This window comes from Sciurus vulgaris (assembly GCF_902686455.1).
Source record: "Sciurus vulgaris genome assembly, chromosome: 2".
NCBI lineage: Eukaryota > Metazoa > Chordata > Mammalia > Rodentia > Sciuridae > Sciurus > Sciurus vulgaris.
The window spans coordinates 23,846,084-23,871,071 of NC_136462.1; the positions used below are offsets into that span (position 1 = coordinate 23,846,084).

At 33.4% G+C, this 24,988-nt stretch overlaps 1 protein-coding gene across 13 annotated transcripts in view; it reads left to right on the forward strand.

Annotated features, from left to right (window-relative positions):
* The window catches only part of CEP128 (centrosomal protein 128), a 418,511-nt gene that overhangs the window by 111,637 nt on the left and 281,886 nt on the right, over window positions 1-24,988 (forward strand). For 11 of the 13 annotated variants that reach the window (XM_079128040.1, XM_079128046.1, XM_079128049.1 and 8 more), the window contains 2 exons: window positions 2,036-2,195; window positions 24,539-24,890. In XM_079128040.1, coding sequence (XP_078984166.1) covers window positions 2,036-2,195; window positions 24,539-24,890 — 512 coding nt within the window. The remainder of the gene's footprint in view (window positions 1-2,035; window positions 2,196-24,538; window positions 24,891-24,988) is intronic. The other 2 variants (XM_079128051.1, XM_079128041.1) reach the window with 1 other exon arrangement.

A 24,988-nucleotide genomic window follows, 5' to 3' on the forward strand; every position in this document is an offset into this window, starting at 1 on the left:
TATGTTTGAATACTTTCTTATTGGAGACCTTGTGGACTTTAATGATTTTGGATGTATTTTCTCTGACAATTCAAGTTTAATAAAAATGGTGGTATTGAGCTTAAAAAAATGTTTCCTAGTAGACAAGTCCAGATTGCTCAGCTTATAAATTATTCCAGTAATGAGACTTCCTACTCAAAATACACAAATTATTGTACAAACCCTTGTTTTGGTTTTTCGATGCTAGAGATCTAACCTAGGGGCTGTGGGGATGGGCTCTACCCTTGAGCTACATCCCCAACCCATGGAGAAATTCTTGTAAACATTCAATATAAAATTAAATTCAGGGAAGGTAAATAGGTCCCTGGGCTTCCCAAATATAACTCAGGATATGGCCTAAATTAGAATTTACACATTTTTAGAAAATCTTCAGTGGATAACAAATTTTGAGAAAGCTGTTAATATATTTGTATGCCACCATGTTCACTTATTTCTTATGATATTATAAATAGCATTTGACATACAATTTTTAAAAGTTTTCGTAAAGATACACATAGGAACTCATTTTTGGAAAAAGTATGACATTTGATGTGTCTGGACACCTCATAAAATCTAGTTGTTTTTAGTGTACATTTTTTCTTTCTTCCTTTTTTTTTTTTTTTAACTAGAAATAGAACCCAGAGATGCTTTACCTTTCAGGTACATCACCAGCCCTTTTTAAAAATTTTATTTTTGAGACAGTGTCTCACTAAGTTGATTAGGGCTGTCCTTAAATTTGGATTCCTCCTTGTCTTAGCCTCCTGAGTCTCTGGGATTATAGGTGTGTGCCACCATGCATGGCTTGGTATGCATCTTTGAGGAATATAAAAATGTAACTTAATTACTTATCAAGATTTTAGAAAAATCTAAGTTCCCTTATCAGTGGTAAGGGGCAATTGTAGAGTTTTTCAACTTTATTGAATACTTGCATTGTTTAAAGGCAGTTCTATGGAAGAAATCATACTGTTATATTGTGGCTTCTGTTTGTTCCTTTGCTTGGTGTAAAATTGGCTCTGCCTTTGCTTCTGAAATTGACTTTGCTTGGTTACTAGTAGTCTCCTCAGTCAAGTTTTAGCAATATGTCCATTATATTATTTTTTCCATGTATTTTCTCCAAAGAGCAAAGAAGGCAGGAATAAGACAATTGTAGGTGTGAGAGAATCAGAGTGTGAAAGAGCTGATGGGATAGTTCGTATAACAAAGCCCTTTCATGATATAATGAACCTGCTCCTACAATAATGGCATTAACCCATCCAAGAGATTGATGCCTTCATGACCTCATCACCTCTTAAATGTTCTACATCTTAATACTATTATGATTGGAAAATCAACATGAGTTTGTCTTGGAGGGAGCATCCAATATAGCATGGGCCCAAATAAAACCCAAATTTTATTTTATTGAAATAAAAATTTCAATATTTCTGAGGCTGGGATATGTTTTATGAATGATGTACAAATTTGATCTGTTACTGTCTTCTCCATTTATTCCTTTCTTTTCTGGAAGAAAATACTAGAAAAACAGTAGTTTTGAATCTATAGTGTGTATTTTAATAGCTGGCATTTTAGAGTAAAGTGATAATTTATGTCCTCTTCTTGGAATTTAAGCTAATTGAGGATGAGCTTGTATGTACTCATCTTTGTGTTGTGCCCTGAGCACCATCTCTGAGCACCAATACTCTGTCAGTATTGGTAAGTATTTCATGTTAAATTAAGTGCTAAGTTAGTTCGCAGTGTTTGATATTATAATTTTAGGTCATAATCTGTAGAACCTGTAAGAATTAGTAAGTGGGTAGTCCTACAGTGTCAGAGATTGTGTAGTCCTACACGATCCATTAGTAAATGGGTAGTCCTACACTGTCAAGAGACTTGAAACAATAGATCGATGAAGCCTGAAAGGTCTGTGTTATGAGTGGATTATGCTAGCTGGAGTAGTAACACATCAGGGTTTAGTACCATTGTAAGTACATTCTTCTGTGAATGTAGAACCACCACTGATCTTTACGTTTTCTCTCTTAAGGGGTAGAGCCAGAAAAACATGATCTGGAGAAGCAGATGTCAGATTTGAGAATGCAGCTGAACTTTACCGCAGTGGCTTCTGAGTTAGAGGAAGTGAAGCGGTGCATGGAGCGAAAAGACAAGGAGAATGCAAATTTGGCAACTCAAATCGAGGTGACTTTGCTAATTTTAAGCTGTATTTGAAAGACTTTAGTAGAAAAACAAAATTTTCCTATAAAGACATTATGTTATGAACTCTTGTTTGGGGATAGATAATGTAAAATTATGTTAATGATGAATTAACTGGTATATAGAATTCTGTGCATTCATTTTTCTTTCATTTGGTACTCCACCATCAGCAGCTGGATTTTTTTCCTCCTCATTATTTTATAATGAAATCTTTGCTGTTAAACTTCGATATATTTTGTTTTACTAGCAGTCAATCCCTTCCTACCAATGGAACAGTCTTTGCTTCGAGACAACAGTGAATTATTTATTTTAGGGGTGAAATTGGCAGAAGCCATAGCAAAAAGGAATTACTGATATTTCTTTTGTGGAGCCATGAAGATTTTCAAATCTCTAGTTGTTCTGCTTGAGATAGAGTTGAGTTGCCTCCATCCACTAGAGTAGTATAATAATTGTGAATGATGTGGGAACCATGAATGAACTGTAGCTAGGCAACCATGTTTTTTGCTTCCCTTTTATCTATCATAGATGAGGTAATTATCAGAATATATTAAAAATCAAAGGAAAGGACTTTATAAAGGAAATGGATTAATTCCAATTGTAATTATGTAAATTAGATCAAATGTGGATGACACATTTAGAAATAGATATGTATCAATTCTTCTCTGTATTTGTTTTTATTAGTGCAGTTGTATTCTAAATATAAAGGTTGATTCATGTGGAGTACTTTTCAAAACTATAATGAAAGGTAGAAAACTGGTGTTGAGAGCATCTAACTTTATATAACCCAAAGGAAATATTTAATGTTACTCCAGTCTGTTTCTCTTTGATCTTGTCAGTATGTCAATAGGAAATGCCTTTTATATTTGGTTCAAGATTCACATTATAAAGATAATGAAATATTGACATACTCTTTACATAACCCTCCACATGTTTGATAAATAATTATGAGAAGTAGTCTTGGAGCAATAGTAACTGTGTGAAGTTTGCTTCATAGGTATTATTTTGACCACTGAGCCCAGCCCACTGTTGAAAGTACTAAAATATGATTATTTTGCTGAAGTAAACTATTTTTAAAAAACTATGCTAATATAAGATAGAAGAGTCCCTTTACTAACGTCGTTAAGCCCATGTTGGTCCTTCCTCTTTTGTTTTCCTTTTCCCCCTTTCTTCCCATGGTTTCTTCTCATTTAGCATTCATGGTATAAATTGGAATAAAAGAACTGAAAATACATGGATATTAAAAATTATTTAGCCAGGCATGGTGGTGTTCACCTATAATTCTAGCACCTTGGGAGCTGAGGCAGGAAGATCATGAGTTCAAAGCTAGTCTCACCAACTTAGTGAGGACCTAAGCAACTTAGGAAAACCCTGTCTTGAAATAAAAATATAGAAAAGACTGGAGATGTGACTCAGTGGTTAAGTGCCCCTGGGTTCAATCCCCAGTACCCCCACCTCCCCCAAAATTATAGAAACCTAATAATGCTCTCATTCAAGGAGCCTAGATTTCCTTTGTCCTAATTTGATAGACCTTAATAGTCATTTTCACACAGATTAGGGAAAGAGTTTGAGTTCTCTTGGATTAGTTTGGATTGGATTATAGGGTTTTGATTTGAAAAGCAGTTTATAAGAGGTTTTTACTTATACATCCAATGTTATTGGCTGTTACATGTCAAGCACTGTCCTAGGTGCTGGCACCATAACAATGAATGAAAACTTGGCTGATTGCCTCTTTTACTGTTGACATTTTAACATTGATGCTGAAGTTCTTTGAGTTTCTTACTTCTAAGGTCAAATTCCTTTTGGAAAATGAAAGATTTTTTTTTTTTGCCCAGTTGCCATTGTTAACAGTAAAATAGTTAATTAAATTTTTATTAGTTTTAGATTTAGTGACACTTATCATTATGCCTTGTAATCTCCAACAGTTGAGAATATCTTTGAAAATTAATTGAGTGGCATTTAGGTTCTGCTTGTGTGTGTGTGTGTGTGTGTGTGTGTGTCTGTGTGTGTGTGTTGGGGAGGGTACTGGGGATCAAACCAAGGACCATGTGCATACTTAGCAATTATTTTGTGACTGAGCTACATCCCCCAGCCCCCTGTTTACAAAACAAAACAAAACAAAACAAAACGTTAGGTGTAGGTGGTATTGTTATATATTGGTTTAAATATTCTATAAAAGTCTCCTTTAGTTGCTTTTTAGAGACCAAATATGTTTAGGATAGGTACACAAAAAGTATTTGTCAGGCCCAAGAATGTTTGTAAAATAACTCCTCTTATGATTTGTTCGATCATTAGTATCTCTTTACTTCTATGTTCTGACATCTCTCCTACAGAGCCTCATATATAGTCTTGTCTAATAGTTTATTTTCTCTTAATAGTTCTCACTCATTTCATCATCTCTGTAATATTTTTTTATTTTTTATTTTTATTTTTTTGTGGAAATTCTAAACTTTTCCCCCACTTAACCCTTCTTGGATCATACCAGCAGTAAGTAGTAATTTTTCCTTCCGAAGATTCTTTTGTCCACATTGCTAATGTTTTTATGGCACTATTCTCTCATTTCTTAAAGTAATCTGGGTATGTTTCTTTAAAATTTCAATTTAGGTTAAAATAGAGAAGGAGGCATGGGAGAAAACCAGTTGCCATGCCACCAAGACAGAATACTTTTGATATCTTTCTGTTGGTGAAGATATCATGTTTCAAGTTTCTGTCTCACATCTGAGTTTCCTGTGTCCTGGGGTTTATAAGACCCTGTGACTGTCTCACATTAACCGTGCAGCTCCCAAGAGAGCAGTATGAATGAGTGCCATTCCATGGATTTACCCTGTGGGAGCCCGATATAGGTTTTTTAAAAACTATTCTATTGTGCAAGCCACCAATTTTCCAATTTATTTAATGTAGGCTTTGGAATTTGAAACCAAAAAATTGGTAGATGAACATAGAATCCAAGAATAATGATATTGAAGTACTGTTTGTTCGTAGCTATAGTAAGGCTTCCCACCCTCCTTTTACCTCCCTTTAACACAATCCTATAACCAGTGATTGTATTTACTTCAGCTTTATTTCCTGTCTGTATTCTTGAAATGTATGGAGCGTTCTTAAAATCTGGTCTTTCTTAAAATCTATGCTTCCTCTCTAACACTCCAATATTTTACCTTACTGTTTGGTTTCTTTAGATTGTCTTTTTTTTTCTTTTCTTTTTTATTTTTTTAATATGTTACTATATATAGGTTTTGTGTCAATTTGCATTGATGTTATAATTCAAACTTGTGACATTCTGGAAGCCACTTATGAATTAAAGGGTTCTCTCCCTTTTTAGCTTTTGAATGGGTATAAGTTTAGAATGAAGTGTAATGTCTGTGTTCCTTTGGGTTTCAACACAATGTCTTAACCCATATTATGTGCCCAATTAATGTTTGTTACTAAGATATTATAGATGCATTTAATAATTATTTTTTTAAAAGCTAACACTTGTTATTCAGTCGTTTCTGAAGAGCACATTCATTTGTGGAAGAGTTGTCATGTCAATCTTTAAGGAGACCTTCACTCAGTCTAATTACTTTAGTTTTTGTTGATCCAGAATATATATTTTAAGCTTTTGTTTTATACTGAGGAAAAACAATGGGATTAACTCTTAGAAAATCCAAATGGAAGAATACTATGTTTGAGTTTGCATAATTTACCTTTCAAATTGTATCTTAGACCTTAAATCTGTATATGTGTAGAAAATACTAAGTGCACATTTTTTCTTCTAAAGTTGAACCTCATTAACCTTGATAGGCTATTTGTATTCATAAGAATTCCAAGCATCCTTGATCAATGATTCCCCCTGATTTAATCTCTGCCTCCATCTTCTATCACCTTAACTCTTAAAAAAAATTTGACTTTTAAATTTAACTAAGAACTTCAAAGAAAGAAAAAAAAAAAACAAGATGCTGAACATAATTTAGATTAAATGTTGAAAGTGATAATTGAGTGACAACTAACATGAATATTCATGAGCAGAAACCTGGAACTGTAATGCTAGAAATTACTTTTAAAAGGAGATGATAGTGGAAAAAAGAAATGATAATCAATACCTTTTCTTTGTACAGTGCAAACATCATAAAAGTTGTTTCTTTTGGAATGCTTTTAACATCAGTATTTTTAATTCTTGCATTTCCTCTGTAAGTCTGACCTGTGTGTGTGTGTGTGTGTGTGTGTGTGTGTGTGTGTGTGTGTGTAATAATGCCCCCTTAAATGTTACTTTTAGTGGCAAGATTCTTTGAGACTTAAGGTTTTGAAGACCTTGGTTACTCTGGCTATAATTTCCTGTTCTACTTCATTTTAAAATCTTAATAATTTCTTCTTTATCCAAGTGCATGTTGTAAAATAAAGTATCACCTGAGTTTTAAAGAATTTTTAATATTCAGGATAGATTATAAAGAAAACAGATATTGGCAGCAAAACTTTGTCAACAGAGGGTAAATTGACCAACCATAGTGGAGATGAGGTCTGCCTTTGTTATTAACCAAATTTAGGCTGACATTGGGGAAAATTTTAATTACACTAAGTCCATAAGGTTTCTATATTGTTGAGTTTTTAAAAACAATGACTTTTGACAGAGATGGCCTAGAAGTTAAAACCCCCAAATAAATAAAACTTTACACTTCCTGAAAGATTTAGTTTAATTCCCACATCCTTCATCTAAATGAAAAAAATAGGAGGTTTAATAGTAGTCTCAGTTTTTCTGTATTCTGTAATTCAATGTGTGAATATTTCCATGAGGTCGGAGAGTAGAAGTGAACTGAATATATTAATTTTTTTAATGAATCTAGAGATTTTTTTTAACACTGCACCTCGAACATACAATTTTTTGTCTTTGTAATAGTACTTAATAAACTATCAAGTAACTAGTGTGAATTGATTGATCTTAATTATATATTAATTTTTTTCTTTAAGGTATCATTAATAGTTATTAAAATTTATCATTTGTGGCCAAAAAGGAGAATTAGAAATAAAAATCCATTTTCTGAAATAATGATGATATCTTATGTTTTTTTCATATAAATTGAATAGTTATGCCTCTGATTCTTATCTTTATGTATTTGCGAGATATTTATGCTTGTGAGAGACAGAGCAACAGAAACAACTTAGGTTCCTCAAAAAATATGAAGTGTTGATAACTTTTTATTAGCCATAGATTGATTCAATGTTTAAAGGTAAGATATAGCTTTAGAAATAATTATTGAAGAACTGCTATGGAAATTGGATGATATGCAACAAATGAGGTAATGTTTTAGCAGTACCTAAGTAATTGATATTCATTTCTTAACTACTACAAATACCATTAGAAGGGGGTGTTAGTAGATTTTTTAATATGCAAATTTTAAGTGTTCATACATTATTCCTGTAGTCTTTATAGTTACCTTATCTTCAGAGTGAATTTAATTTGATGGTATATCATTTTAAGTATCAAATTAAATTGTTTTTTAGATGTTTGTTTTCAGGCAGCTTTCTACAGGGTCATAAAAAGAAATGAGATTGTACTCAGACTTAAACAATAACAAAAGTCAGTAAACTCATTATGTTCTTCAAAATGTTAAAATAGTACAAATTGTCTCCTTAAAAAATAAAGCTGAATTATTCAAATGCACCAAGAAAACATTCTTTTAGTTTTTAGTAACACACAGCTGACACAAAGGTCAGTGTTAGAAGGATTTTTTTTCCCAAATGTATTAATTGAATTTCCAGTACTTCACTTGGTGAAGAATGTGTTTGTATCATACATACCATATCTTATTTTTGGAGAACCTCTTAATGAGAAGATATTAGAATTAGGCAAACTTTTGTCAAATCTGGATTGAAGACCAGCATAGTTTCTGTCTTTAATTTTGGGCTAATTTTGTGCAGAACAAACCTCGTTCTTAGAAAAATTAGAAAATGTGGATAAGACATTTAAAAAAAAATGTTTAAAGGCATCTTAGACCTATCTAGATAGCAAGGGCAGGAAGGTTCCAATGTTTTGTTGAGAAATCAAGTGTTGTTTTCTGACTTTTGACAGTTCTTTTCCTGTGAAATGTGTTCTGATTCACAACGTTTGGAGAGCTTATGACTTTCTTATAGATTCACAGAAGAGGAAGAACCCTAGTAAACGTTCCAAACTTTAAGTTGGGCTACCCAGTAGGACTCTGTAGGAACTGAAAATACACTTAACACGAAGACTAGCCTTGTAGCATAGCTTTGAACCTGCTTTGATACTACCTGTCCCTATTCTAACTGCTCAACAAAATAAAAGTAAGTCTTTTGGGGGAGGAAGATTTCATCATCCAGAACTTTAGTATTTCTAGTTGTTTATAGTGCCTAGCATTCAATCAAAACTTTGCAGGCACCTAAGGAAATGAAACCATACTACCAAAGAACACAAGAAAAATCAGGAAATCGAATAGGCATATAGACTCCTCAGATATTGTCATTATTAGGAATCAACTTTAAAATAATGATTATTAATATATCAAAAAGTTAGATCACATGGTATTTAATTCTAGTAGAAAATGGGAAATTATTAGAAAAAATTAGGAAGAAATCCTACAATCAGAATATAGTGACTTAAATTAAGAACTGAATAGGTAGGTAGGGTTTAACAAGAGTAGACATATTTCTTTATGTTATTCTAAATAATTTCATGAGGCCTCTATCCATGTGTATGCTTGGGTTATACAATTTATGTGGTTTGGTTTCACATTTTATGTTCTTTTTTTCAATCATGTAATTGGCGATGAGGAAAACAATTCATTTACTCATATTCAGTAAAGTTTGTTTAAGAGTCTATTGGGTCTTTGTTCTAGTTCTATATTGTGGGCTACAGAAATCAACAATTCTTGCTCTTAATGAAATACTAATCATTGAACTCACATTTAGCATAGAAGTATTGATTGACTAAGAAAACCAGGTTCCTTCAGTGTGGCGGAAAATATGTAGACTAAATATTTGTGTCCCTCTCAAATTTCATATATTGAAATCTAATTCCAAATTTGAATTGGGCCTTTGGACGGTAATTAAGTCATGAGGCTGGAGTCTTTTGAATGGAATTAGTGCCCTTATCAGATGTGGTCAGAGAGCTGGCTTTCTTTCTTTGCTCCTTGTAGGGATACAAAGAGAAGTTGGCTATCTGAAACCCAGAAGAGGGCCCTGACCAAATTTCTACCATAATAGCATCCTCTTCTTTGACATTCTTTAGAATTGTGAGAAATAAATTCTGTTCTTTAAAGCTGTTTGGTTTATAGTACTTCGTTATAGCAGCCCCAACTCACTAAGATAGCAGAATTTATGAGACTTGAAAAGGGAATGGAGATTAAGGGACTGAAGGCCTGAACTTTAGGAAGTCAGCCTGGGGACTTTTCTGATTTCTGTCCTTTAAGAATAAAACAGTGTATTTAAAAGCAAGTGTTCATCAGAAAATAATATAATAGAAGTATCTTCATTTTCTAATTAAAAATATGAAACAGTGATTTTATAATTTTGTACATGTAATTATTCCCTTAATATGTCATATTCTTCAGATATATTTGTTCATCCTTTCTAGGCTCTAAGAAATTGAGGCATACTCAGATGGTGGTTAGTGTAAGAGAGGAAGGAAACTATCTCAGCAGCTGCCCTGTTTGATTTCATGGAGAAAACAAATTTCATACATACTACCTTATGGACTGTGTCTTCATTGAGAGTATTATACTTGAGCTACCTCAAGATGGCTGGATTGAGTTTAGTCATTTATTTATTGATTAATCATCTGTCGTCAGGATAGTGGAGTTATAGAGCTCTACTGGTAATGTTTTTTTCATGTGGATTTGAAATAGTATTAGGTATATACTATGGTTTTCAGCATGAAAAACCCATTTTAATATTTCTTGAAGGGCATCTAGGTTTTTTCCACAATCTAGCTCTTGTGAACTGAGCTGCTATAAACATTGATGTGGTTATGTTACTGTAGTATGCTGATGTTAAGTCCTTTGGGTATAAGCCAAGGAGTGGGATAGCTGGGTCAAATGGTGGGTCCATTCCAAGTTACTGAGGATTCTCCACACTGCTTTTCAGAGTGGCTGTACGAGTTTGCAACTCCATCAGCAATGTAAAAGTGTGCCTTTTTTCCCACATCCATGCCAACATCTATTATTGTTTGTGTTCTTGATAATAGTCATTCTAATTGGAGTCAGATGAAATCCTAGAGTTGTTTTAATTTACATTTCTCTAATTACTAGAGATGTTGAACACTTTTTCATATGTTTATTAATCACCTGTATGTCTTCTTCTGTAAAGTGTCAATCCAGTTCCTTGGCCCATTGATTGATTGGGCTCTTTGTATTTTTGGTGTAAAGTTTTGTAAGTTCTTTATAAATTTTGGAGATAAGTGCTCTATCTGAAGTGTGTGTGGAAAAGATTTTCTCCCACTCTCTAGGCAGCCACATAAATGTTTATAGCAACTCAGTTCAAAAGAGCTAGATTGTGGAACTAACCTAGATGCCCTTCAACAGATGAATGGATAAAGAAACTGTGGTATATATACACAATGGAATATTATTCAGCCATAAAGAAGAGTATTATTATGACATTTGCAAATAGATGGATGGAATTGGAGAATATCATGCTAAACGAAATAAGTCAATCCCAAAAAATCAAAGGCTGAATGTTTTCCCTGATAAGTGGAGAATGATATATTATGGGGGTAGGGGGTTAGAGAAGAATGGAGGAACTTTGGATTATGTAGAGGGAAATGAGAGGGAGGAGAGGTATGAAAAATGGTGGAATGAGACAGCATCATTACCCTATGTACATGTATGATTACACAAATGGTATGAATCTACATTGTGTACAACCATGGAAATGAAATGATGTACCCCATTTGTGTACAATGAATCAAAATGTCATCTGTAAAAATTTAAAAAATAAAAAATAAAAAAATTTAAAAAATACTTCTTGAAAGGCTCGTCTGCTAGTAGCACATTCTCTTAGTTTTTGTTTATCTGGGCATGTCTTTATTTTTAAAAGCAGTTTTGCTAGATGTGAGATTTTAAAGAAGTCAGATATTAATCTTCCCTCATATGTAATGTTCCCTCATATGTAATCAGTAACTTTTCTCTTGCTTCTTTTAAGATTTTCTTGTTGACTTTCAACATTTTGGCTATGATGTGTTTTTAAATTTAAATTTTTAAAATTTATCCATCTTGTTCATTGAACCTCTTGGATGTATAGACTAATGGTTTACTTCAAACTTGGAAGTTATTTTAAGCTATTACTTTTTCTAATATTTTTCTGCTCTTTCCCCTCCACGTATGTTGTTATCCCACACTTTTCTGAGGCTGTTCGTTTTTATTTATTCTTTTTTCTTTCTCTTCAGATGGTATAATCTCCATTGAACCTTCTTCAAGTTTGTGTATTCTTCTGACAACTTAAATTCACTATTGAGGCTTTCACATGAATCTTCCATTTTAGTTTCTATATTCCCCAATTCTAGACTTTCTATTAAAAATAGTATTTTTTTTTTGTTATCTTGTATGTGATGAGGCAGCATCGTCATTTTATTTTTTAAAAATGTGTTTCTTTAGTTCTTTGAACATAATTGTAGTAACTGCTTTGAATACTTGGATATTATTGAATACTTGTGCCTCCTCCAAGACTGTCTTTGTTGCTCTTTCTCTTTTATGTGTCACACTTTATTATTCCTTTGAATGTCTTATATTTTCTGTGGAAATTTTGTACTTTAGGTAATATTTGTATGACTTGTAATACTGACTGATTCACTCCCCACCTTTTTTATTTTGTATTTATTTAGTAAGTTGTATGAAGTAGTTCATTTAAGTGTCTTTCTTCTGCAGTATGCAGCCTTGAATGCCACTTTTCAAAGTCCCTGAGGCTAGATAGCTGGGATCTTTTTTTTTTAATTTTATTTAAAAACATTTTTTTTAGTTGTATATGGGTACAATACCTTTATTTTTTATTTATTTTCATGTAGTGCTGAGGATCTAACCCAGTGCTTCACTCATGCCAGACAAGTGTTCTACCACTGAGCCACAACCCCAGTCCTGAGATCTTTTTGGCTGGCTAGTTCCCTGAACTGTGCAGCTTCTGACTAGTCAGACTGTTGATACCTCACCCAGCTTTTGACCTCCATTGTTACCTGATTCTTTTTTTGTTCAGCTTTTGATAATGCCTGAGGTATAAATTTCTATACAGGCTTAAAGTTGTGCCTCTTTGCAAACATATGGTATTTCTGATCTTTCAGGGCATTCTCAGACCCCGAGAAAACTCTTAGTTGTCTCTTTCCCTTGACTTTACTGGTGTGACATTTCACTTGTTACTAGTATTTCTGAAATTCTTAGCCTCTTAAAAGCTTAACCTCAGAATCTCCATTGTTTTTGATAATGTGTGTATTTGTAAATTTTTTTGTGTTACCTTCCAAGTAAAGTCAGTTCCTTAGGCAGATCTATCTAGTGTAATGAATATATAACCATCAAGTTCATACAAGGGAGAAAATCAAACAAGTTTTAATATTTAATTCTAAATGAAAACAAAATGTTCACATTAGGATAAGCAAATATTTCTTGGGACAAAAACAATGAATCATAAATTAAAATAGTTATAAATTATAATTCAACAAAGTTAAAAATTGCTGATCTATGCTAAGTATCATTGGGAAATGGAAAAAAAATCCAACAAAACAAAAACCATGAACCATACTGGGAGAAAATATTCACTGTATATCTGAAATATTCATAGTATATAGTCACATATATATCTTTATATATATGTGTGTGTGTGTGTGTGTGTGTGTGTGTGTGTGTGTGAGAGAGTGTGTGTTTGCATTATTCCAGGAGTACTTGTTTGACATTAGTAAATTAATATAGTAGAAGAATCATATTATCTCATCAAGTACGGAGAAAGCATTGTGGCAAGTCAGTATCCATTAATTAGGGAATTGTGTAGTGAAAAGAATGAGAAGTAAATTTCCTGATATTTAATAGTATTTACTAAAAGCTTATATTAACACCATACTTAGCAGTGCGTCATTGACTTTAAATGAGGAAAGAATTCCCCTGTTATTCACCAGCATATTGGGGTTCCTAGTCCATTGCAGTAATGAAGGCAAAGAAAAAGTTTCTGGGAAAGTAATAAATAAGGAATGAATATTTATTCTCAATTGACATTTAAAAACTACAGCACAGTCTGTACATAAATTATTAGCACAACCAAGTGAGGTATATATTTAGCTAAGACACCAATTAAAACAAGATATTAAAATAAACTGTTCAGACATTTAGAGCTTGATTTTAAAAATAAAAACTATGAGCCATGTTCAGTTACATTGCTCCCCATCAATGTTGTCTTTTATTGTAAACAAAGTTTTTGTACTCTTTATTGTAAATAAAGTTTTTGTACTCACAAGTGAAATGGATACATTCTCAACTAAAATGTTTTAAAAACAAAAAAGAGTATTCAGAGTCAACATTAGGAACAAGAACATACTTTACTTAGAGATATAATGCAGGTGAAAATTATCAAATTATCAAATTTTCATTTTATCACATGAAAGAATAACAAGCCCTTGTATTAGCTCTGTTTTTATTTCAAACTCTAGATTATTAGTGTCCAATAGCACTTTCAGCAATGATGATATATTAATCTTTGCAACCCAATATAGTTTTGTGATGTAGTTTTGCCATATTTACCTTTGGACTCTGAAGTGAAGTCATCGTTTAAATTTTTAATTTTACTCAGTTCAAACATAGGTCGTACTTACAGTTGGCAGTGTTTTGGGATGATATGAAATTGGTTAGGAGTCATATCTAGACTTCTCACTGATATAGAAAGCACACTGATTTTATTTTGAATATTTTTTAAAAAATATTTTTGGTTGTAGATGGACACAGTGCCTTTATTTGGTTTATACTTATGTGGTGCTGAGGATCAAACCCAGCACCTCACACATGCTAGGCAAGCACTCCACCACTGAGCTACAACCACAGCCCCAACTTTGAATGTTGGGTGAACTTTTGATTGCTTGAATATTGGGTGAATACAGTATGGGAGCAATATTGATGGGCTTTATTCAGGGACTGGTTAAAGAAACAGTTCCAAAAGCTATTCTTTTTTTAGGTACTGTTGGAATCAAAACAGTAATTGCTAATTTTGTTTGAACTGATATGTATTTTAAAAACACAAAGAAGAGCTCTTTTATCTCATTTAGCTTCCCTTAGTTTCTGTTTTCTCCTCATGTCAAAAATAGAAACCTTGATTTCTTCTAAGTATAAAGTCTTATTATATCATGTAAGATAATGTATTTGAAATTTTTCAGGTAAGCCATAATGTTCTGTAATGATGTAATGCGGTGATATTATAGATTAGGTTACATTTAGTTTGTCCTTCTCAATATTTGTCATGAAAGGAGGAATAATATAATGTTTTTAAATGGATTATGTAATTTATCATGGTCATCTCTGCTACTCTATTAGTATTGGTAAGACACAGGTTCTTGTCTTTCATTCATAATGTACAACTAGTTTGTTTCACTTTAATCAAAAGCAGTCTCAAATACAAATCTGCTTCAAGCAGAATAGTTTTATTCTCTGCATACTCATTTTCTTTTCCCAAAGTATTTTAGTTGCAGAGCTAGAATTATCAATTTAATAGAGTGTGAGAAAAATTAAGGAAACACAAATGTGCTTTGAGATACATGTGCCAGGGTCAGATTTCCCTCAGGTGTTGCTGGGCCTAGATGCTAATTATGTGCCCTTTTGTGTTTTAAGTTAAATAATCTGAACAAATGTGTATTTAAAAGTGTCCATATTGTGACCATCATGGCTAATGAAACAGAAGTTACTATATTACTTCACAGAGATGAATGCATTTAATTAATTGAACATTATTTTTCTATACTTTGCTTAAGCTCAGTATCATATTTTATTAAAAAGTACAAGTAGTTATATGAAACAGTTAATGTTATCATAGGATTCATGGAGAAATAATTATTTTTCATCAGTAAGACTTAGGGATCTAATATTTGGGATTAATGCTCTTTGCATGTCTCAGCTTCATTTGGTTAAAAAAATGATAAGAGTATATGTGGTTGAAATTAATATGATTGAAAATAGAAGGTTACATTTTTAAAAGCAAAATATTTGTGATATGGTTACTACAATGGCCCATAATTGTATTTATTTCTGTAATATTTTTGTTTGCTCCCTAACTTGTTTAAAAGACAATTTTAAAAGATTGTTAATATGTGTATTGCTTGAGCTTTAAAAAAATGATGTACAGATTTTTAAGTATATATTCTATTTTCAGTCTATCACTTCTTTAAAAGAGTTTTATATACTATGAGTTCAGTGAGTGATGACCTAATTTAGCTTCATGTAGATGTATTTCATGTCTACCGGACTTGCTTTGATTTATTTGAACTCTTTTATTCAAAGAGGCTTGCCTTAGTTCTCTTGACTCTGGCAAATTGATTAGTTGTCCTCTCAGTATCAGTTCCTAAAACACCTAAATTATCCTGAAATGAATGAGTTCATCAAGACATGCAAGAATATGTCAAGCTAATTTCCCAACAGATGTGAACGGGGCATGTGTTAATTGAGAATCTGAGAATTTCAGGTGAAATACTATTAAATCTGTTAGTTCTTTTGTTTATTCAATAAAGGAAAAACTTTTAATATCAGTTAGCACTTAGTATGGGAAGAACTGCCCTAGGTATTCTGTGCATTAGGTATTTATAATATTATCAGCAGAAATGGCTCTGCCTGGCTTCCAAGAAGGATTGGGAAGCTGCTGCTACAAAGGCCTTTTGACTAGCACAGAGGGGTAGATTCACTGCAGCACAGAATGATGTCTCTAGGAACTTGCTGGCATGGAGCCAGAAGCCAAAATTAGCAGGAATGCTGACTGAATTCATATTAATCCTAATACCACATGTAGAAATGCATGTGCACACAACAGTAACATTCTGTAGTTTCTTTACAGTAATTTTTTTAAAGCTTCCTGTCCATTTTAGTTTAGATAAGACAAAATTACCTGTAAATGTAATTAACTGGTTACATGAAAACTATGAAAAGTTCTTCCATCATGGAAGAGTTTTAATTTCTTTTTTTTTTTTTTTAATATTTTTTAGTTGTCAATGGACCTTTATTTTATTTATTTATGTGTGGTGCTGAGGATTGAACCCAGTGCCTCACACATACTAGGCAAGTGTTCTACCACTGAACCACAATCCCATCTTGAGTTTTAATTTCAATAAATACAAAAATACAAATGAAATTATGTTTTTTTACCTGTTCAAAAGTCAGCCATCCACCTTACTCTCTATGGTATTTTTATCCCATCGTGGATAGATTATCCCTATTCTGTTTAGTTTTAGTGTTACTGCTTTTGCCTTTGTAAAGAACCACTCTTTAAATGTCTATGCTTGAAATATCATTTTTGTTTTAATGTATCATTTTGGTGTATTCAAATAGTTGCTACTTTTTATTGTACAGGGTCTCTAGAAGCTGTATTTTGAAATAGTCATTCTATTTTGGTTGATGTATTTTTCTGAAGAATATCATCATTAATAATTGTGTTCTCACCAAGTATTTGTAACCAAAACATTCATCCTTAAAATGAATGTTTCAAAAATATAAAAACTTTGTCACTATAATAATGAAAATTTAACAATTAAATTTTTATGTTCTATAAAATGAATATAATTTAATATACATAATTTTATGTTATGCATTTTTATTTTGTGATCCCAGTGGCTCAGGAGACTGAGGCAGGAGGATTGCAAGTTCAAAGCCAGCCTCAGCAACTTAGCAAGGCTCCAAGCAACTTAGCCAGACCCTGTATGTAAATAAAATTTTAAAAGGGCTAGGGGTGTGGCTCAGAGGTTGTGTGCCCCTGGGTTCAATTCCCAGTACTCAAAAAAAAAAGTTTACATGTATATGTGTAAATATAAAATCATATCTAATGTATCATATATTTGATATATCCTTAACTGATAGACTAACTACTTTAAACATTAAAATAAGAATTTATAGTTAATATTCCCCCTTGAATTTATAAGGAACTTTCTTGAATCTTATGAAGCTGGAAAAATTGAAGAAATTTAACACATGACTTTTTCTCTTCACAAACTTCATTAGTAAACAGAAACTTTATAAAGGATTGTATTTTCATTTGACTCACCTCTGACATTAGGATCTCCCCCCCGCCCCAAATATTACAAAGTCATATTAGTTTGAATCCTTAAAGCAGGCTTTATTTGTGAACACTTGGGAGAAGTTTCTTATTGATGAGAATTACTCAATATTTTTCCTCTTCCTCGTTTACCTCTGAAGCCCTTCGCCCCACCAATACCATTCCCCCAACCAATACCAATAATGTGGACATTTTGATCATGAAAAACCTTGCCATAGTGATGCTGGGAACTGTTTGACTTCTGGAAGTACCTGGAATAGGTACTAATTTTTCTCTTTTTTCCCCCTTCTATCTTTTCCTTGCTTTCTCTTAAATACTTTCACTAGCAATTCTTGAATTATCTTCTTTTGTTTCCTTAGCCACCACCTACTGTTAGCTTGGGACTCTTGTGTTGAAGAAAACCTTATTGTTACAAAACACCAGGTAATCAGGTAAAGGCCTGGAGGAGGGAAATGTCAGTGTAGACCAAGCAGTATAAATTGGGAAGAAAGGCAAGAGTTGAAATGGAGAAGAATTGCTTATATGTATCACATTTGTTAAGAATCTGTTAAGTATCTGTCTTCCCTATTCTGCTGTATGGTTGTCTGGAGCAGCAAAATGTAGAACTATCCTGTCGTATTCTTTATATCTCAGCAGCTTATCCAAGCTGAGTGAAGTAAATGTTTATTGGATTGAATGGAAGTGCACTGTATTTTCCTTGGAAGAACCGACAAGTATGTGTGTTTTTTCCTCTCTCAAGTGCCACAGTTCTTTTTATCTATATAAGCCAGCTCCATTGAATTTGATTGCTGATATTGAATTCAGACGAGAAATGAATTGGTTCTAAAAGTCCATACCTGCTTAAAAAAGATGATCTTCAATTATTTTTAATGTTGCCATAATATTTTAATATCCTAGGGTTAGCATAATGGTGATTAATCTTCCTCAGGTACACATATCTGATCATGTTGGAAAACCTTTGAAAGCTTAAAGTGGATTTCAGCATCCCCTTAACTCAATTTCTGATCTTAATTTCCAATTTCTTTTTAGCCCAGTTGAACTATTACTCTTCATAAACGGCTACTAGTAGCCCATTCTGTGACTCTTGCCCGTGATTTTTTTTTTTTTTTTTTGTTCATGAATGCTCATTTTCTTTCCATCAGTGACCAAATCTTTTCTCTTCTTTACATTTTACTTTATCTCTTCTGCCCTTATTTTATCTTTTTCCTTTGTGAGGTCTTACTACATAGTTTCTTCTGAATTTACTAGTTTAACTCCTGTTTGCACTAGCTGATAATATTGATGCCCCTTCCCTCCTGTGCAATCACTGTTTCCCTTGCAGCTCTTTCCTCAGGGTCTCGCTTATTGAAACCAAGCCCTTGTCCCGGAGTAGACAAGGAGTAGCCTGGAGTAGACAAGGAGTAGCCAGGACCAGCAGGAGCACCTGCAGTGAGCTTGGGGCCACGGCGGCCCAAGAACCTTCCATGTGGGTGGGGGCCTGAGGCGCGGTGCGTCAGGGTGCACTGAACCTGTCACCCCACTGTGGCCTGCTGGATGAGTAAGGAGAAAATGGAAGTAGGTGAGACCCAAACGGAGATTGCAGGACTAATGAATACCATTAATGCTTTCTAAGACCTGATACTTTTCAAGATCTGATACTTTTGAACACCTGATTAGTATAAATGTGCACCAGTAGGGTTGATACTTTTCCAAAACCTAATTTGTATAAATTTGAACTAATAGTGTTGGCCCAAGAGCTATATAAACTCCTAGACGAGCACACCAGGCAGCAACCTACTATTGGATCCCTGTTGCCTTGAGAGAGTTCTGTTCGTTTCTTCTCAGTTGAATAAACTCTACTCCTTTCACTCTTACCTTCCATTGCTTGTGAATTTCATTCTTCAGCCTGGAAAGAGGAAATTGGCAGTGAAGCTGCTGGGGTCTGGTGTGATACTGGAGGGTATAGCCCTCCATTAAGATGTGTATCCTGCCCCTCATTAGTAGTGGAGCAGAATATGGCATGCCAGCTACAGGCTGCAACCCTTGGAGGTGACGCTAGCAAGATCTTCTAACACTAAAATGGGCTTTAAGTGCTATACAGTTTAAACATTGTGCTTTAGGGACTGAGATAATTTTATATCATCTAAATATAAAAAGTTTTGCTAGGTAGAAGATGTATCCAGCAATGCGTAGTAGTTGACATTGTGAGTTAAAAATAAAGGTCACGGAAGTATGATAACTCTCCGTGCTTTTTATTTATTTTTCAGTAAAATAAAGCTGTTCTAAATAATATAGTATCTTAATTTTCTAAAAAAAAAAAACTAAGTAAAAATAAATATTTTAAGAAAGAAAAATTATGCAATAGATAAGAAAATTCTCTACTTAGTTTTTAATGTAATGTATGAAGAAGCTACTAATATTTACTGTTAAATATTAGTAAATATGCTTTAATATTTCTATAAATACCTTGAAAGCATTTTTCTGTGGATTGACTGTGTTCTTTTATACTCTACATAAGTGTGTGTGTGTGTGTGTGTGTGTGTGTGTGTGATTTTTTTATGAAGATTTTATAGTATAATCCTTTGGAGGAAAAATGTATATTATAATTATAATTAGATCTTTCTAGTTGTTAGTTGATGAGGAGGGATTAAAGAAAATGCCAAAACAATGGCAGAATAGGATCTTTAGCAGATGAATATAGGAGGGAATTCTATGACAGATTTTACCTGAAGCATAATAAAGACTGATGAGAGTTTTTTCCAGTTGAAATTCACACTTGCTTTTCTGTCCATAGGGAGAACAATATTTGTTTACAATATAATCTATACCTTTTTCTGTTCATTTAGACTCACAGGTGAATTATTGTATATGCATGTTGATGTGAAAGTCTGCAATTTTTAAGTGGAAGAATAAAAGTATATGCTTAAGATTCGGGCTTGTATATATTAATCCTGAGCCTATTAATGTTGCTCTTTAATTACAGAAAAATAAATAACATTGAACTTATTTTGCTTTAAGTTTCAAAAGAATTGTTAAAGGAATCCAAAGAATTTTGTAACTCTTGAGTCCATTATAAATTTAAAACAATCTAACTTTAATCTTATATCTGTTTATAATTTTTAGACATCTATCTCGTATTCATTTCCTCTTTCTGTTCTGCGATTATTTCTCTTCACTATTTAAATACATAATTCCACCTCATTTCTACCTTTCCTTCCTCAGAGAGAGACTTACCCATTATTTTGGTAGGACTGTTATTTTGTTTTGAGTTGGACATCAGAGACGTTCACTTTTTGGCCTGCTAAATGTGAGATGCTTGTGGGACTTTTATGTGTAGAAAGTTATTTAACAGATACTTACAAGTCTGGAGTTTAGGAGTTCTGACTTCTGAATTAAGAATATTAATATACAAAGGATATTATGTAGCTAGAATGATGTTTAATATTGGAGCAGGACGAGTTAGTTATATTTGAAAGCTAAATGTTAGAAAAGACCCAGTAAAGGAGATAATGAAAGGATGGGAAGAAAATGGAGAACTAGTGAGAAGTGATATTATAAGTGTTATAATTAGGCATGTGGTGATACATGCCTGTAATCCCAGCAGCTCAGGAGGATCAGGTGTTCAAAGGCAGCCTCAGCAAAAGCAAGGCCCTAAGCAACTCAGTGAGACCCTGTTTCTAAATAAAATACAAAATAGGGCTGGGGATGTGGCTCAGTAGTCGAGTGCTCCTGGGTTCAATCCCCGGTTACCCGCTCCCCCCCAAAAAAAATAGTGATCAAGACGAAATTTAAGTGTCACATGCTATAAGGAAACTAGGAAAGGAAAGAATTTTAGAGTCCATTGTATTTATCTATATAAGATCTTTAGGAATCTTAATGAGAGCTATTTTAATTGTATGGTAGGATGGAAAACTGGTATAGCAAACTAAATGATTTGGAAATAAGATTTTGTGGGCATCAAGTGTGGACTGCTCTTTCCAAGAGTTTGGCTTGAAAAGATGAAGGGTACAGGAGGCTGGTTAGAAGATAATGTAAAACTGAGTTTAATTATTTCATTTTTTAATTTTTATTTTTAAAATTTGTTATTTTTTTAAGATGAACATTGCATTACTATAGAGTAGAATAATTCAGTAGGAAAAGAGAGGTTTAAGACATGGAAAAGAAGATGTGATTGAATTAGTGAAGTCTTTAATGAATGTGGAAGGGAAGAGCAAAGGCAAGTTAATTTGCCTAAGGAGGAAAGAGCTCTTTCCCTCAGATCCTGGAGAGAAGGACAGATGAGCTGTTTAAGTTCCAGAAAGGTACAGTTAGAGCATTTTTGGTGTGTCCTGCATTAACTGCCCCAAATTTTACCTCAAAAGGAGGAGCTCCATTACATACTAAAAGTGAGGGAAATAATGGTGGAATATGAGGTGAGACATTTTGGAATGGTGGTTGTGTGAACTGAATAATGTCATGTGGAGGAATTTCACATGTTCATCAATGCTCATTCTCCCATTAAAATATGTACTAATCCTGGACTCAGATGATCTGGCTCTCTGTGTGGGGTCACGGAACTGACCCACTGGTGTGATTTTTCTTAAAAGTAACCTGAGGTAATCTGAGGGAGGAATTATGAAATCCTTTCAGTTCACTCAGAGTTTTGGTTTTGTTGTTCACATTTGGGGTGAATGAATAGTTTAGAAAAGGAGTTTGAGATGTGAGCAAGAGAGTGGCTAAAAAGTCAAAGAATATGTAGATTGGTTTAGAGAACCCAGGGTTTAAAGGAATGTTGAGGGTTTGGCCATCTCCTTGGTGGAGAGACAGGGAAAGAGTGAAACAACTGGTTAGACTGATAGATAAAGCCAGAAACGGAGGCTGAGGGAAAGACCTTCTGTCTTAAAGGCAGCAGTTCTGACAAAAACAGATAAATTTCGGGAGTGGGTAACTAAAGAGACATGGAGTTAGGGTCATATGAGAAGCTGGAAGTTGAAAACATGGACTCTGGAGTCTAATTATGTAGGTCCTAACCTGCTTGCCTCACTTTAGTTAGGTGATACTGGGCAAGTTTTTAATGGCATCAAGCATTGGTTGCTTACTACAATGGGGATGATAGTGGTATGCCTTAGTTTTATGCTGAGATTGAATGAGATAGTTTAGATAAAGTATTTGTTCAATCTCACATAATTCAGGTGCTCAGAATATTTTAGTAGTACTTATATTAATATTGCTAGTTCCTATTTATCATTTAGATCTCAGCTTGTACAACACTTCCTAAGAGAGACCCTTTCTTATCTCCCTGTGGAAAACAGACCTCTTCAGGTAACTCTGTCATGTTTTAGTACTTAGTACTATCTACTTTTGTAATTTAGTTGTTGGTATAAATAAATCCCCAGTTTGATTGTTAACTTCTTTGATATTAAAACTGTGTCCATTAATTTTTCTATAAATCACGAGTCTGAGCCAGTGATCAAGGCTAGTGGAATTGAAACATAAAACTTTTGCCATTGGGCTAGAAGAACTTTGTGAATGATTCTAGTCTGTTCATTTGTCAGTACCTTAGTACAATGCAGATTAAATTTATTGTTTATTCAACTCACAGTATTGTCTTAGCCTCTTAACCTGATAGTGGGTATAATTATCCTCCTTGTAATTATTTGTTGCAAAAAAATTAATAATAATCAGCTCCATCTGATTATTAATAATAATTCAGCTCTTTTGATGTGGCATCACTCAGTTGTCCCTTGTTAATTAAGTTGATTTTTAGAATATGAGTAAAACTTTTAGAAAAAGGGCAAAAGGTAAACCACAATCACTAGGATTTTCTGATCTCATTTTAGAATTTTCCACACAAACAAGTGCACGGTTCTCAGTTTACTGTTTTGTTTGGGTGGACAAAGGAGTGACTCATCTCTTCCAGTCTGCATTGAATTTAGCAACTGAGCAAATGCAAACATGTTGATCAGAAATGAGCCTTGTTTTCAAGGCATTATTTTTTAAAAAAACATTTTGCTGTAATGTCAAACCATGACTTTAATCGTGGGGAAATTGTATTTAACTTTATTTGAGCCACAGATTGTGGATGATATTCTGCAGTTGCGCCAGGATAATTTTGTAAATTTCCTAGTTTGTTCATTTGTCAGGACTTTAGTACTGTGTAGGTGATACTTACTGTACCACAGCATCATGTTAACCTTTTGAGCCCATTTTTATCTGAACACATGACTTTTTAATGTTACTTTTGTTGTTCTGGGTATTTGGAAACTCACTGTCGGGAGGGATAGCTCATATGACACATTGTAAACATTTGACTTTTGAATTTGTCACTTCCTTACAATGCTTTAGAATCCTGGCCGAATGCTAATGTTAATAACATTCTTTTACTTCTATAAAAGCAGTATCTTCTCATTTTTGAACTTAAAACAGACATTTATTTATTCTCACATTAAAATATGTTTTAATCATGATAATTTTGTATAATTTCCAAATATATTAATGACCACTCTTGTTTTAGGAAAGCTAGATTTTAAGATTTTTTCTTGATGAGAGAAATATCTCAAATTTAAATTGTCTGTTTACAAATCTATACTGCAGTTCATGTCAGCTTGAGGTAAGTATTTCAACTTATGTCAGTTTAGCTGGAAATAACCTATCTATAAATACTTTACAGGGAATCTTTCAAACTTTTAAATGTAGTGGCATCTATACAGATACTTCTGTCATCAATGCTCATTTTATTGTTACTGATTTTTATTTTATTATAGTAAAATTTTATGTGCTGCCAGAAAGTGAAATGTAACATGCTTGCTTCTAATAACCTTCTAATAATCTGACATGTTTTAAATCACTGACATTTTCTTCAGTTTAACAATATACTAGGTTTTTACTAAAATAACACACATTGTTTTTCTCAACAGTGCCTGCTATTTTAGTGACAATTGAAAAAATATATATATTTTACCTTTTTGGAAAATGGTCTAAAAAAGGTAATATTTCAATAAAAATTATTCCCAGCTAATGGGATTATAAAACACTGAGAAAAGGACTCAAATTGATCGCTAACAAAATTCAATACTGATTTCCATTTCAGTGACATTAGAGATTCTCATTTGATTATATGTTATACATCCAGTTTTGACAAGAATGTACTTTTAATATTTCATATGCTTTATTCCTAGAATTTAACACGTGAGTTGGAGAACAGGGAAAAACAACAATTACAGATGTTGGATCAACTCAAGGAGATCCAGAATCACTTTGAGATATGTGAGGCTGACCGTAGACAGGCCAACCTCCAGATCTCAGAGCTGACTCAACATGCAGAGGATGCCACCAAGCAGGCGGAGCAGTACCTCAGTGACTTCCAACAATCAGAGGCCCTGCGAGAGGAGGCAGAGAAGAGGAAAGAGTACCTCAAATTGAAAGCTCAAGAATCCATTAGGCAATGGAAGCTTAAGCATAAGAAATTAGAGCGAGCATTGGAGAAACAATCTGAAACTCTTGATCATCTGACAGAGAAGAATAATCAGGTATAAAAACCAATTCCTCAGGAATGATTTTTGCTGTAACTAACCATTCATTCATCTGTCCTTTGTCATTTCAGTGCCCTGGTGTGCATACAATATAT